A 15,544-nucleotide genomic window follows, 5' to 3' on the forward strand; every position below is an offset into this window, starting at 1 on the left:
AACTGTTTTGGCATTATCTCCTAAAGCCAAACATTCACATTGCCTATGATATAGCATTCTACTCCCAAGCTAATAACCCAAAAGGAAACTGTTGCACAAGTTTCATGGTATAATAATATTCAAGAATATTCATAGCAGCATTGTTCAGATGAACAAAATCCTGGAAATAACCTAATTGCCCAGCCACAGCAGAGTAGATGAATAAACAGTTGTACATTCACACAATGAATAAATATATGAACAATAATGAATAAAGTAATATATACAATGAAACAATATAGATGAATCTTAGCAATCTAATATTAAGTGAAAAGAGCACAATATACTTTTTTATAAAGTTATGAGCAACCAAAATGAAAAGCACTTACTTTTTACAAATACATATAGATGTAATAAAAACTATATACAAAGGAAAGCAAAGGAATAATAAAGGAATCAGGATGACAATTTCCTCAGATTACAGGAGACAGAGGGAATGGGGTTTGGGGGACAATATGCTTATACATAGGTTAGTATCAAGGCTTTATTTTTGGTTTTGGTAGCAAGTTCATGAATGATTGTTGCTATTTAAAATCCATACATGCACACATATATTTATATATATTTTACATATATATGAATTTTATATATATATAAAAGCAAGTCATGCAAGGACCAATGATAGGAGCATGTCATAAACTGAGGGTTATGACTCATTCATAATCCAACTCTAGACTGGGGTCCAATATTTTTTAAACAACCATAAACAATAAAAGCAGGATTAAAACTAATAGAAGGGGGGATGCAGAGAGAGAAGAAGGAAGAGTCTTCCACCCTGTGTTCAATTGTTCATCCATCCATGCAACAAACCTATACTGATCATCGCTCTGCACCAGACGCTATTCCAGACCGAGAGAGGAGAACATTGGAAGATAAATGGGACAAGGGACTCACACTCTGAATTGTGTCAAGGCTGTCAGTGTCCTTGTCATATGGGAAGTAGAAAATGTAATGGAAAGGCCTAGAAAGAAGGGGGATAGGGTTGTTCAAAAAAAACGACAGAGTGAGCTCCAAAGTTGATGGTCTCCAGAGCATAAGCCAATATTTGCCAAGGGGTCCACAGACTGACTTACAATTTTTCAGAACAATGGAAAAAAATAGTCTCTCCCAGTTCCTAACACTTTTTTGTTGGTTCTTCTTTACTAAAAAGCCTCTCATTTGTAATATTTTAATATTAATATAAACACTGTATTGTTCTAAGAAACCAGAGGTTGATTATAGCAGTGCTCCCTGACATAACTTTTGTTTTATTGTTTGAACATTCACTCATTTATTGAACTTATCCAAATTGTCTACCATGCATAGAGCACCATGTTGGAAATTGGAGTGAAAACAAACAAAGGCTAAGAGTTGGATCCTCCCCTGAAGAGAGTGAGTGGGGGACAAGAGAAGTCACTCAACCACTACACATAACCAAGATAGCGCAGGGGCAGGTGAGCCCAGGGGAGGCACACACTCTGTTTAATCTCTACAGCACTCTGTTTACATCAAAATATTCAAAACTTAAAGATGAAGAAACAAAGTCTCAAAGAGGTAAAGTGCCTCACCTCAATGCACACAACTAGGACCTGCGGGGACCAGGACCTGCATGTGGGTCTGGTGATGTCATGGCCAGGAACACCTCCCATCCTGACCAAGCTGCTCTGCAAGCTACATCAAAGAGTCCTGACTTTGATTTGGATGGAGTGTGAGGCAGCACTGGAATAGGAATTACGTGACTTTCCATATATCTGCCTACTACCAGATGTGTGGGAAGAGGCCAGCTCAGGAAAGAACCCTGTCTGGCAGAAGTGCAGATGGCTGCCCTTACAGCAGGCACAGAAAACCCGGCAAGATGAGCATTTAGCCACATTCATCCATCAACAGCCCCATCACAAACTACCACATTCATGTTACCATGAACTTCTACTCCTACCATCACTCACTAAGGTTCTGGAGGCTACGGTGAATAGACATTTCTCAAAAGAAGACATACAAATGGCCAGGAGGTATATGAAAAATGCTCAACATCCTTAGTCATCGGGGAAATGCAAATCAAGGCTACAACAAGGTTTCATATCACTCCAGTTAAAATGGTTTTTATCAAAAAGACAGGCGATAACAAATGCCGGCGAGGATGTAGAGAAAGGGGAACCCTCGTACACTGTTGGTGGGAATGTAAATTGGTGCAAGCACTATGGAGAACAGCATGGAGGCTCCTCAAAAAACTAAAAATAGAACTACCATATGATTCAGCAATCCCACTGCTGGGTATATATCTAAGGGAGAGGAATTCAGTACATCAAAAAGATATCTGCATTCCCATGTTTATTGCAGCACTATTCACAATAGGTAAGATATGGAATCAACTTCAGTGTCCATCAACAGATGAATGGATAAAGAAACGTGGTACACATACACATTGGAATATTATATAGCCACAAAAAGAATAAAATGCTGCCATTTGCAACAACATGGATGGAACTGGAGAACATTATGTTAAGTGAAGTAAGCCAAGCACAGAAAGACAAATCTCGCATGTTCTCACTCATATGTGGGAGCTAAATATTAAAAACAATTGATCTCTTGGAAACAGAGAGTAGAATGATGGTTACAACAGGCTGGGAAGGATATTGGGGAGAGGGGATAAAGGTGAGATGGTTAATGGGTACAAAAATATAGAATGAACAATATTTGATAGCACAAGAAAGTGACTACAATCAACAATAAGTTAGGGTATACTTTAAAATAACTAAAAGAGTGGAATTGGAATGAATGTTCCTAACACAAAGAAATGATAAATGCCTGTGGTGATGGATACCCCAGTTACCCTGATTTGATGAATTCATACTGTATGCCTGTATCAAAACATCACATGTACCCTATAAAGATACACAACTATTATACACTTATAATAATCAAAAATAACATTTTTAATCTTAAAAAATGATAGTATTTATATTATGTGCACAACTCAATAAAAACACACTGAGACAGTTTTATAAAAGGAAATACCCATGTGCCGGACATGGCACCATGCACTGTACATGCACTAACTCTTAATTTTCATGACAAATCTATAAGGTGGGCACAGCATTGGACCCTTTTATAGATAGGGAGACAGAAGCACAAAGAGGGAGAGTAATTTGTCTAAGCATCAGAGCCAAGATAGAACGCAGGGAAGAATGACTCCAAGAGGGGGCGCTGGAGAGGGAGAAAGGGAGGAGGGGAGGAGGAGAACAGCAGGCCAGCAGTAGCAGGTGCAGCAGCTGCATCTGCTGGCACCTTGGAGAACGTGCTCCTGCTGGGCACCGCCTGCCTGTGAGTCAGACACAACCAGGTAAAGGGAGATGCTTTCAGGCTTCTCCATCCAGAGGCAACTGAGAGCTGTGTTTTTTCTATATTGATAATGTTTCACTATATTCACTCTTTCCCTCTCCTAGAAATTATTTCACACATTTTCCTCACTCCTCATCTCTTGAATTTGCTTAACTTGCTCATCTTCCTAATCCACAAACCTCCCTGCGTCTGTGCCCATACACCTGCCTTCCCTACGGTTGCTAGGGAGAAGCTGTGTTCCCAAGCTCCACTGCCCCAACACACTCACCCAAACACACTCTCTCTCTCTCTCTCTCTGTCTCTCTCTCTCTCCTGCTTCTCAGTCCCCTCCTTCTACTAGATCATTCTCATCAGGATTGATCAAACAAATGTGCCTAAAACAAATATCCTCACATTTTCCCCTCACTCCACTGCACTGGACCCACACTGACCCTTGCTGTTTCTCAATCACACCAAGGCTGTTCCTGCCTCAGGGTCTTCGCACATGCTGTTCCCTCTCCCAGGAACATGCTTCTCTCAGACTTAAGTCTCTTTTCAGAGAGGGCTTCACTGACAATTCCATCTGAAGCAGCGCTAACCTCTACCATCCGTTTCTGTCCACCTACATGATTTCTCTTCTTTCTCAGCAGGAATCACTAATCATTTGCTTTTCTTATTAACCTCTTTATCAGATTGTAACTGCCCTGAGGGCAGGGACTTTGTCAGCCTTGTTCCCTACTATAAATCTAGATCAGTATGTGGCATAGGGTAGGCACTTAATATTTGTTGATTTAATTAATAAACTAAAATGAGGCCAGGTGCAGTAGCTCACACCTGTAATCCCAATCACTTGAGGCCAGGAATTTGAGACCAGCCTGGATTCATAGTAAGACCCTGCTTCTAAAAAGTTTTTTTAAAAGTCAGCCAGGTGTGGTGGTGCACGTCTGTAGTCCCAGCTACTCGGGAGGCTGAGGCAGGAAGATCGGTTGAGCCAGGAGTTGGAGGCTGCAGTGAGCTATGATCACACCACAGCACTCCAGCATGGAAGACAGAGCAAGAACCCATCTCTTTAAAAAATAAATAAATAAAACAACATAAACTAGAAGATAATTGGTTATAAGTTAATTAGTGATTTAGTGATAGTGATTTTTAACCTGGGGAAGGGGTATTGCAGACCTGTGTCACTAAGCTCAGCCATTAAAAAGCACAGTCTAATTCTAGACTTGCTTTTTCTACCCTAATGGAAATCTACTTGTTCCATTCCTCCCTCAGGGCCTCCCCAGAACCAGTTCTCAGCTCCTAACTTCTGACCACCTGCCTGCTCTGGCCAGGAAGCACCACTCACACGCAACTCAGCCCTCCCATCTCTGCACAGAGTCTCTCTGGTTTTAGAGACTTCTCAGGTACCAACCTTTCTTGCTTATCATGGCTAAATCAGAGAGGAAAGAAAAAATGTGATTCTTCTGGCCACACTATGTTTCTTCATTATGATTTCTTTCCACTCAAAAAGAGGTTTCCCAGGCAACTATGCCTCATTCTCTGAATCTACTGCACCCCATCACTTTGTATAAATGCCTTGTTATTTTGACTTTTTTACTGAAATAGGTTTCTCAACAATATTTAGAGTTACTTGCCATTTATTAAACACTGTGTTCCAGGTGCATTATGATTGACCTCATGTAATCCTCAGAATAACCTTGTGAACTAAAAGGTACTGGTATCCCTACTGTACAGATGATGCCACCAAGGCTCACAGCTCACTTAACCTCTCTGTGCTTCAGTTTCCTCATCTGTGAAAGGAGGATGCTAATAAATTCATAAATTATTGTGATGGTAAGAAGTCAGTATGTGTAAAGTGCCTTAGAACAGTGCCAAGCATCAGCAAGTGCTATGTAAGCGTACGTGAAATCAACATCCTGCAGCAAACAGAGGAGCAAGACCCCTGTTTACTGGGCTCTTCCTCCTCCTCGCCATTCTGTCCTCCTTCTTTGGTGTCACTCCTGTATATAGTATGCGCAGCATATGGCGCAACTTCAGAATAATGAAGCAATTGCTTCTTTTTTCCACCTCTCACAATTAAGATGTGCATAAATAATCACTTAAAACCCATATGTCCCTCTAGCTAGTATCCATTTATTAGTTCCGCATGCATTTTCTGAGCTTCTGGGATGAGAAAATCACTGAGGAAATGCACTATGCTTGTGACACAGAGAAACTGGCAGGACACATGGGACTCGGTGAGCTGGTGTTCCCCGGGGCAGTTTCCACCCTGCTGGCATGAGCCATCTAATCAGTGCCCTGCTAGCTCATCCAAACAGTTCCTTTTTGCAAAGAAGAAAAAGGCTCCCTGCCTCTGAGCATAGGAAGCCCTGCCCAAGGGGGATTTCAGGCTGCACTCACCTCCTTGGCCAGGAATCCATCTCTACAGCACAAATATAGGCAGCGCCATTAACTTAGCCCATGGACTCAGACCACTGAGGTACCATTTAATAAATCTTTTCCTCACTAGGCCAGTGGTTCCAGAATGTTGAGCAAGAGTAAACACAGGTGCCTAAATCACAACCAGAAACAAATTTATAATCTGGAAGAATGTATTATTGTCACCTAAATTGACCTTAGAAATTAAACTCTCCTCCCAAAATGTTATTTTAGCTGACAAAAAAGCATCCCTATTAAACAAATAATATCTAAACTGGTTATTAACATAGTACCAAAACAGTTTAACATTTCTATACTATAGAAAGCTATAGAAGTCTTTATGCCTACAGTTTACTTAGCATGCCAAATACGTTCAGTATATAATGCACCATACATTTCATCATTTCATTATTAAAAGGACTTTAACAATTTTAAATGATTATTTTGACAAACCATTTTTGTAGCTTACCACTTTAAAAGTCTTTTTTTTTTTTTTTTAAGACAGGGTCTCTCTCTGTCACCCCAGCTAGAGTGCAGTTGCATTATCATAGCTCACTACAACCTCAAACTCCTGGGCTCTAGCAATCCCTCTGCCCCAGCTTCCCAAGTAGCTCGGACTACAGATGCTCATCACCATGCCCAGATAATTTTTTTTACTTTTTGTAGAGACAGGGTCTTTTGTAGAGAACAGCCCAGGCTGGTCTCAAACTCCTGACCTAAAGTGATCTTCCCACCTTAAGCTCCCAAAGTGCTGTAATTATAGGTGTGGGCCACCATGCCCAGCCCAGAAGTCTTATCCAAGAAAAATTTTTTCACTCCATGAATAAACTCAACATTTGTGAGCACTATGACCCAAGAAATGTACTAAGTACTTTTTATCCTTCCAGTAAAACTATAAGATAGGCACTATTATTAATCCCATTTTATATATGGGAAAACTGAGGTTATAAAATTTGCCGAAGTCAGAGAACAGACAGTGTTAGAATTTAAATGCAAGTCCAATTTGCAGAGCCAGATTGAGTTTTTCACCACTAAGTGAGAATGGTCTGCTAATACATATAATGTGGTGATACTAAATTTTCCATCATAGGAGTTTCCCTGATCTTTTAAGAAAATTAGGTCTTAAAAAGGCTAATAATTGTCTGGGGGCAGTGGTTCATGCCTGTAATCCTAGCACTCTGGGAGGCCAAGGTGGGAGAATCACTTGAGCTCAGGAGTTCGAGACCAGCCCTAGCAAGAGCGAGACCCCCCCATCTCTATGTTAAAAAAAGGAAAGAAAAAAATGCTAAAAATCATCTACAGAGAGGATTGTGTCTGAATACTCTTTGCATCCTTAGCATCTAGCATGGCACCCAGCACATAATAGCCAATTAATAAGCATTTGTGAATGAATGAATGAGTTAAAAGAAAAATAAATTAAAGGCATACAGACTGGAAAGGAAGAAGTAAAACATATGTAATCACATATGTAGAAAATCCTAAAGAGTCTACAAAAAATTATAGCAAGATCACAGGGTAAAAGATCAATATGCAAAAATCAACTGCACTTCTAATATAGATGTGAGTGTATATAGGAGTTAGTAGACATACATATAATTCCTAGCTCTGTCTACTGAAAGGGCCTGGAAGCAATGATACGCCAGTATAATAACAATGAGCACACCTACCAATCCATCCATATCTTGGTTTCCAAACACCACACTCAATAAAAGAAGCCAGAACTCCCTGAAGAATTAGTTGATTCCAGGGCCAGGACAGAGAAAATTAAAATTCCCAGAAAGTAAGCACTCAAAAAAAAAAAAAGTGGGGATATCACAAAAAATTGTGGAGTAGGGAACCCAAAGATCTATCCCTCAACTGAATTAATAAGTAACCTGGGGGAAAAAAACTGTCAGAATCAACTTTTTCAGAACTCTGGACTCTATTCAAAAACCTACAGTAACTTATAACCAGAGAATTTGAAGATAGGTCAATTGAAATTATCCAGTCTGAAGAACAGAAAAAAAAAAAAGAACCAAGAAAAATAAACAGAGCCTAAGGGATCTGTGGGATGTCATCAAGCAGACCAACATACATATATGGGAGTCCCAGAAAGAGAGGATAGAGAGAAAGGGAAGAAAGGATATGTGAATAAACAATGGCTGAAAACTCCCAAATTGATGAAAGACATAAACCTATCCAAGAAGCTCCACAAAATCTAAGTAGGATAACTCAAAGAGATCCACACAAAGACACACTGTAATCAAACTATCAAAAGACAGAGATAATACTGAAAGCAGCAAGAAAAAAGCAATTCATCACATACGAGGAATCCACAATAAGACTGATGGCCTATTTTTCATTAAAAACCACGGAGGCCAAAAGGCTACGAGATGACATATTTAAAATGCTCAAAGGAAAAAACTGTCAGTCAACAATTCTATCCCCAGTAAAACTATCCTTCAAAAGTTAGAGAGAAATTAAGACATTCCCAAATAAACTAAAGCTGGGGAAATTCATTGCTGGTAGAACTGCCCTACAAGAAATGTTAAAGGAAATCTTTTAGGCTGAAATGAAAGGACGCTAGACAGTAAATCAAAGCCATACTAAGAAATAAGGGACACCAGTACAGGTAACTGCATAGGTAAATATAAAAGCCAATATTATTATATTTTTGGTTTGCAACTCCTTTTTTTTACATGATTTAAAAGACATGTATATATCAATAATTATAAATTTATAATGGACAACGTGTAAAGATGTAATTTGCAACAATAATAACATAAAGAGTAAGAACAGTTGTATAAGAGCAGAATTTAGAATGTTATTGAAATTAAGCTGTTATCAATTAAACTGCATTGTTATAAATTTATAATGCTAATTGGAATCCCCAGAATAATCACTAAAAAGAAACTAAAAAATATACGAAGAAATGAGGAGGGAATCAAAATAGTATACTAGAAAAATCAATTAAACCATAAAAGAAGACAGCAATAGAAGAATTGAGTAAATAAAAAAATAAGACATGTATATAGAAAACAAATAGTGAAATGACAGAAGTCCTTCCTTATCAGTAATCACTTTTTAAAAATCACCACTTAAAAGGCAGAGATTACAGAATGGATATTTTTAAAGACATGATCCAAACATATGGTGTCCACAAGAGACTCATTTTGGATTCAAAGACACAAACAAACTGAAAGTGGAAGAATGGAAAAGATATTTCATGAGTATAGTAACCAAAAGAGAGCTAGGGTGAATATACTAACATCAGATAAAATGAATTTCAAATCAAAAACTGTTACAAGAGACAAAGAAAGACATTACATATTGACAATAAGATCAACCTATCAAGAAGATATAATAATTTTCAACATATATGCACCAAACAACAGAGCCCCAAATATATATGAAGCAAAAATGGAAAGAATTAAAGGTAGAAACAGACAGGACTTCAATACTCCACTTTATAATGGGCAGCTTCTTAAATGTTTAAACAATCTACCAATTCCACTCCGAGGAATCTACCCAAGGAAACAAAAACATATGTCCACACAAAGACTCACATTTATTTATTTATAATATCGAAAAACTAGAAACAATTCACTAGGTGAATGGATAAAGAAAATGATGTATGTATATACAATAGAAAAGTACTCAGTAATAAAAAGAAATGAACTACTGATCATGCAACAATAAGAAAAAGCCTTAAAAACATTATGCTAATAAAAGAAACCAGACACAAAAGATCACGTATCATATGATTCCATTTATAGGAGATTGCCAGAAAAGGCAAATCTATAGCAACAAAAGCAGACCAGTGGTTGCCTGGGGATGGCAACAGATTTCAGGAGTGAGTACAACAGGCATGAGAAACGTTTTGAGGCTAAAGGAAATGTTCTAAGACTGGATTCTAGTGATAGCTGCTCAAATCTATAAATTTACTAAAAATTTTTGAATTAATACAATGGATATATTTTATGGTATTAATATTTAAGTTATGTCTCAATAAGAAAATTGACTCACATGCTTTGATAGTTTTGGTAAAAGATGTGAAGAAAACATGTAGTTTTCATATTAACATGTATACTAAAGATGTGCAACACAGAGTTATCTTTCTAGAATGGTTTAGATACAGTCTTCTTACAAGTAAAGAGCTGGAAATAATGATAACATTTTATACTCTCCTTTCTCTCTGCCTGTATTTTTCTTTCTGTCACATTAAATGATCCAGATCCTCAATGACAATAGTAATTCAGAGCATAAAGCAAAATCTTTTAATTCAAAGATTGAACACTTGCAGTCCCAACTGTTCACCAGCAACCCTAAACGTCCATGAGCTCAAGTAATCTGTGATTTATTGAGGAACAATTTTAAATTTCTTAAAGTCTGGTATATGGAACCCTGCTTCTTAGCTAGTGGCTGAACTTGGCTCTCCAAAGGAAAACACTTTTGTTTGTCTTCTCCAAATGTTTTGTACATAAGCTTCTATTACTGAACTTTGGCTAATGTCCACAAACATGGAAAAACTATTAGCAAAACCTCTTTTTTTTTTTTTTCTGGAGACAGGGTCTCACTTTGCTGCCCAGGCTGGAGTGCAGTGGCATGATCATAGCTCCCTGAAGCCTCAAACTCCTGGGCTCAGGCCATCTTACCACCTCAGACCCCCAAGTGTCTGGGACTATAGGTAAGCGCCACCATGCCTGGCTAACTTTTTCATTTTTTGTTGAGACGGGGTTTCACTATGTTGCCCAGGCTGGTCTCGAACTCCTGGCTTCAAGCAGTCCTCCCACCTCACTCTCCCAAAGTGCTGGCATTAGAGGCATGAGCCACTACACCCAGCCTGAGGAAAGTCACTTTTCAAAAAGAATCATTCACCTTTAAATCGCTGACTGTAGTCATTTGTCTGAAGGCTCAAAAGAACCTATCATTAATAATCGTCAAAAATATATCAATCAACATATGAGATTCTGTCTTAGATTTCCCAGCTCTCACTCGGGATTTTCACCTCAATTTCACAAAGGAAAAGGCCCTCATTGAAGCTAACAAATGATTTTCCTTCACAATAGTTCTATAAACAAAGCATTAGTGAAGTTGAGTTTCCTGTTTATGGCCATTAGTCCAAGGTACACAAACACACAACTGAGACTGCTTTGTGGCTTATAGCAAACACTTTCACTCATGTGTGTGCATTTCTCTATCAATATCATTCAGATTAAACACACTTTCCTATACATAAATGAAGGAATGTATAAAAGGGGTGTTGAACTGTCAATGTACAAAATTAAGATCACACATTTGGTGAATATGTGTATTTCATCCCTTATGAGTATAGTGTTTACCCTAAGCTAAACTAAACAAGGTTCTATTTTCAAGACAGCCTTTTATTTCCATTTTATCATCACCTCTATCTGATGTCTTAATAAGTAATATCTTTAGATTCCACAGGTAAGTAAACATTGAAAATGAAAGCACAAAGTGTGACATATTTCAGCTGCAATTACTTTTCGATAGAATAGAATTAATTGGTGTATTTCTCAGGTTTACCCTGCACATTAACTGCTTTACAACCTTTAACCATATCTTCACTCCACCATCCCCTCATTGAACATTTCCTGAGCACCTACACTGTTCCAGGTTTTGTGCTAAGCACTGAGGATACAACTGTGAACAACACACACAGGATCCCTGAATCACAGAACCCTCAGACACCAAAAAACTTAACGTCTGAGCAGTAACAAGTATAAAAAAATCTTTTAAAATGAATCTTAAGTCCAGAGAAACTACAATGAACATTTTCACACAACAAACAAAATTCAGACTTTCTAAATGTCCTGCCTTTTGACACATGCTACCATTCCAATATCAGCATTGTTGTTATAGATTTCAAAAACAAAACAAAACAAAAAATCACTACCGTAAAACCAGGTTTTATTCTAAGATGACCTTTATTTATTTATTTATTTATTTATTTTTTGCAAAATCCTCTTGGCCTAAAATTCTAAATCCTGGCTGGCCCCAAAGTTTTATTTTTAGAAAGCTCAATGGAATAGAACTATTTTAGTTAACTCTTCTCTATTTCCTATCTTGTGCTATACATGGGCAGATTCAAGATAATCATGACTCAGATATAAACAAATTAATAATCATAATCTCTCTTCCTTCTCCCATCTGACACTCACCATCTCTCTCTTTTCTGAAAGGCAAATGTGTTCAAGCTGCTGCCAACACTGGGCTAGAATGAGCGACTAATATTCCAGCCTCTGGAACTCAGCTTCCCCTTGTCAGCCCTGACATGATTCCCTCACATCAGCAATTAGTACACCTTCCCCAGCTCTCAGCTATGAAAGCAGACAGCACTATGCAGCAGGGCTTTTGTTCACCTCATGTTTTGAGGGGAGAATAAGACGTAATACCGGATAGCATTCTCTTTCTGCAGGCTACACCTTGGCCTAGGGAAACAGTCTGCTAAGTGACTCATTAAAGTTACTTCCTACTCCATCGAGGACCAGGAGCTTGTGTTTAATGACCTGCATTGGAAACTCAATTAGAACAGGAAACATGATTTTTCTGGGCCTCCAGAACAGTAGTGTCAACCTATGAACACTCAATAAAAACACCAGTTGAGGAGGGTCATGTCTCCCTGGGCACATCTGGGGGAGAGGAGACAGCTGAAGATCTTTTTGAGACCTTCCTTCAACTCTACCGTGATTAGAACAGTTCTCTCCAAAGCTGGGTGTGCCAGGCGATGCGGTGGGGTGCAGGAAGGAAATATTAAAGCTTCTGTTTATCCTTATTTTACTTTAAAAATGAAGAAATTTCATGTTGCTAATATTTAATACACAAATTGACTTAGGGGCTTTCACCCAGCCCACAAATCAGCTGGTAACAAGTCTCCAAGCAGGGGCGGGGAACCTGTGGCCCTGGGGTCACATGTGGCCTTCTGGATCCTTGAGCGCAGCCCTTTGACTGAATCCAAATTTTACAGAACAAATCCTTTTATTAAAAGGGGTCCAGTAGAGAAAGAGGAAGCTTTTCTTGCCTCCTTTGGTGCTTAAAAAAGAACAATCTTGAAATCAGAAGGCCGCAGATTCCCCACCCCTCCCAGAGTGTGCCTCCAAGGGAGGTGCCACCAGGCTATCATCTCACCATGACACATGGCAGTTTGCATGTGCCAGGTTAAGTGGACATGTGGATTCTATGCTCCTAAACAGCAGAAAAGTCACAACCTATATTGAAATGGGAAGCGACCATGAAATTCTTTTGACCACACAGAGCTCACTGTTATTTCATGGTAAAATACTTAAAAGATCTTTTAAACATAAAGATTAGTTATATGGGTTTTGGTTTTTTTTCACAAAAATTCCAAATTTGCTGACTTTTGCTGGGATGACAAGTGGCCACCAGTAATATACTACCCGATAGGTATTTACAGAACAATAATGGCACTTACTCTGTCCTATCAAAGTAAAGGTGTTGTTTTAACAATGTGTGTAAAAGCAAATACTGAAAAAGAGAGTTTTGAAAAATACATGTTTGGAAATGTTTCCATTTTTTGTTGCTGAAAAGATAGAAATATGTAACTCTAAAAATACTCATATTTGCACATTTTAAAAACATGGAAACTGAATTTTCTAACACATCTTAACATTTTCCAAAAGAAGACTTGAAATGAGTATTGAATCTATTGTTTAAAACATTAAAATGCAACACCTTCCTACTAGGAAGTGCTGAATACAACTTGAAAAGTGAACAATTACTGGCCAAGTTTCTACTTCTAAAAGTTTTAGAATAACTGAAGGATGGAACAGAGATATGTGTACCATGATGTAGAGAGCTCAGACAGCATGAGACCTGTGCAGTCACATGGGACCCCACACTCTAGAAGTACCCCTCATTTAGTTTAATGCCCTGCTGGCACCATCTTGAAATTTTTAATAATTTTTTAACAAGGACTCCCTATTTCCATTTTGCACTGTACTGCATAAATTATGCAGCTGGTTCTGGAACTCAGTAGTCAATGCGGTGCTTCCATTTCAATCCACATATTTTTTGGTTATCTTTTCAGCCATGACAATAATATTAAAATCAACTATTAATATAAAATCAACTTAGTTGTATCATAAGTGCTAAACTTGTCAAAAATAATTATACACATAATTACATCTGTATATTGTATATTTATAAATAGTTATACACAATCACAAAATACAGAAAGCAAAATTATTTGGAGACCAGTAAAGAAAATTAAAAATATTTTCATCAATGTTATTTTATCTTTTTAATTTCTTTTTGCATGTTTATAATATGCACGATATATTAATGCGGTAACACATGCATATAATTTATAAATAAATAAGCATATATGGCACTACATGTTCAACAACTTGTCATTTATGGCAGTGCACAGTCATAAGAATTTCTAAAACACTAACCTAGATGTCCAGCGATAATCTTGCACTTTTGGACCCAAACTCCAAAATTACTCCCTCTTCCGGCAACACTTCCTATTCCTCAACAATACTTTCCAGAAGAGGGAGGCAATTATGGTTTAAGTGTAGAGGATCTTAAGGCAGGACTGGATTCAAATTCTGCAGCCGCACCTAATAAAGTAGGCACGTTTCTTAACCTCCTCCCCGACCGCCTCCCAGCGCTGGTGTGCGGGTGTGTAAGCGCCCTGCCCACCGCGAGGTGCTGCTTAAGCGGCAACGGCCGGCCGGTGAGACTCACAAAACCATTTGTATCTCTGTCCCCTTAAGGTCTCATTCGCCCTCACGACTGGATGATGGCACTTCAGGCAGTGGGGTAAAGTGAATCTTTTCGGTGACATCAGAGTGATACTACTGTCAAAACCTCAAAGTTCTCTCTTAAAATACACCACAGAAGGTAACTGCTACCAACTTCTCCGAATAAGGTCAGGGAGATGAAAGGTCTGGCAGGAGGCGACCCTGAAGCCTGGGTGGACTCACGGCCTAGCCGGGACGCGACCCGAGGGACGGAGGCGGGCAGGGCCGACAGCCGACAGCCGCACGCATCCTGGGAGCGCAGCTTCGCACTTGCTCCTCTGCGTGCCCTAACCTGACACAGCCTTCATTCAGCTCGCGTGCTGCACCCGTCCCCGCCTCGGGCGGCGCCGTGCCAGGGCAGCGCTCCGTCCCCCAGGGTCGCTCCCGGGGTCGCTGGGCCGCGCGGGGCTGGGGGCAGCCACTAGCGCGCATGAGGAAAGGGCCCTGGGTGGCGGGCCCGCGCGGGAAGGAGTCGGCGCCCCCCACCCTGCTCTCTCCTAGGACTCACCTGGATGGTGTGGCCGCTGCCCGGGGCCATGGGACCCCCCACTAACTTGCAGTAGAGCTCTGGCCGGGGCCTCCCGCCGCTGGGCCCGCGCTCCCCGCAGGTGGCAGTGGCCCAAATCCTCGCCGCCTGGGCCAGGTTGAAGTAGGGAGGGTGCAGGCTGAGCCCGGCCGGGGCCCCCGGGACCCAAGCTGTCGCACGGCAGTCGGGTAACAGTAGCAGCAGCAGCAGCAGCAGTAGCGGCGGCGGCGGTGGCGGCGGGACGGGCCGCGGTGCCCAGCCCCGAGCGCGCGCGGCCGCCGCCATCCCGCGGCGCAGGGTCCTCCCGCCTGGGCCGCCCGCGGAGGGGCTCGGTGGCACTGCCGTCCGGACGGCCGCCGCTCTCGGCCCTCGTCCCCTAGACCTGCAGTGCCAGGAGCGAGCGTAGCCCCGGGTGTGGGCGGTGCCGGAGCCGCGCCCCTTGCTCCACGCGCGGGGAGCCGGAGGCGTGGGGGCGGCTTCTCTGCTCTGGAACCTGCCG

General features: G+C 40.5%; 1 protein-coding gene across 2 annotated transcripts in view; it reads right to left on the minus strand.

Annotated features, from left to right (window-relative positions):
* Positions 1 to 15,330, minus strand: part of LAMA3 (laminin subunit alpha 3) — a 229,945-nt gene extending 214,615 nt beyond the window's left edge. For both annotated transcript variants that reach the window (XM_069468520.1, XM_069468519.1), the window contains exon 1: positions 15,028 to 15,330. In XM_069468520.1, coding sequence (XP_069324621.1) covers positions 15,028 to 15,330 — 303 coding nt within the window. The remainder of the gene's footprint in view (positions 1 to 15,027) is intronic.
* Between the last annotated feature and the right edge of the window lie 214 nt (positions 15,331 to 15,544).

This window comes from Eulemur rufifrons, chromosome 5 (genome assembly GCF_041146395.1).
Source record: "Eulemur rufifrons isolate Redbay chromosome 5, OSU_ERuf_1, whole genome shotgun sequence".
NCBI lineage: Eukaryota > Metazoa > Chordata > Mammalia > Primates > Lemuridae > Eulemur > Eulemur rufifrons.